The sequence below is a fragment of the Oryx dammah genome, unplaced genomic scaffold, assembly GCF_014754425.2.
Source record: "Oryx dammah isolate SB20612 unplaced genomic scaffold, SCBI_Odam_1.1 HiC_scaffold_10802, whole genome shotgun sequence".
Lineage (NCBI taxonomy): Eukaryota > Metazoa > Chordata > Mammalia > Artiodactyla > Bovidae > Oryx > Oryx dammah.
Window position 1 is genome coordinate 1 of NW_024080209.1, and position 1,025 is coordinate 1,025.

Here is a 1,025-nt window from a genome sequence, read left to right on the forward strand (position 1 = left end):
AGGGCTTGGCCCCTCCAGGTTGTCCTAGGCAGCCAAGCTCTGCTCACCCATCCCTGCATCCCCAGGGGCCCTGGTACCTGATCACTTTAGCAGCCCAGGCGCCCCCCGGTCCCCTCCGGGCAGCGTCATAGTTTCCACGGGCATGGAAGTATTTGTCTGCACCCTTGTAGTTGGCTTCTTTCATGTCAGAGTAGGCTCTCCACATGTCTTTAGCCCCTGGGAGGAAAAGAAAATGATGAGATGAATGTGATCATGTTTTGGTGAAAGAGAGAAATAAATCATTTCCTCCCACTGATTCTAGGTTTCAGCCTTTGACTAAGCCCTTGGAGATTATTATATTGGCTTGAAATGAATACTTCTTTACTTCTCACTTCCCTGATCTGAAGTTGTGAGTATCACACTTGGTGCAAGGTTTATTCTGTTTAATTTCATTCTAAGTCTGTTGGAACTTTGTTTCTGGAGGTGTGTGATGTGTGTGAAGAAGAGGTCAATGCTCTTTCTTTAAGGGATGTTTGCTTATACAATGAACCTCCACCTGGAAAGAAGCAGGAAAGGCTCTGACCAGAGCTTAAGAAGGACGATACTGAGAAAGGCTGTGGATATAGGATACTCCCAGCCTGGTCAAGGGGAGAAATCCAGCCCCGGAGACTAACTCAGGCCTGAGTACATCTGAATACTCAGGGCATGTTTGCACATGGGCAACTATCAGAATTAAATCAGCAGGTGATAAAGGTGAGGTCCCTAAGAGGGCTTTGAAGAAACAGGGTAATCAGATGCCGAAAAAGGGCAACTGAACCACCAGCTCTAAAGTTCAGTGTCCTCTCCAGTAAAATGGAAGAGTAATGCCTCCCTCAGGGTGGTTATGCAGAACTGAGGAAATACAGGTTGAGTTTATAGAACATTGTAGGTGCTTACTATACTAACACCTCTCTGGTCCTCAGAAGAGTAGGGCAAAAATAAATAAATAAATAAAGGAACTAAAGTAGGATGAAGATCACGGAGGATGGGCAGAAAATCCAACCTAG

At 45.8% G+C, this 1,025-nt stretch overlaps 1 protein-coding gene across 1 annotated transcript; it reads right to left on the bottom strand.

Moving 5' to 3' along the window:
* Positions 1 to 6: 6 nt before the first annotated feature.
* LOC120860156 (serum amyloid A protein-like) lies at positions 7 to 245 on the bottom strand. Its single transcript, XM_040235957.1, has one exon. It carries the CDS (start codon positions 203 to 205, stop codon positions 44 to 46), a length of 162 nt encoding a protein of 53 aa, XP_040091891.1. The 5' UTR covers positions 206 to 245; the 3' UTR covers positions 7 to 43.
* Positions 246 to 1,025: the final 780 nt, after the last annotated feature.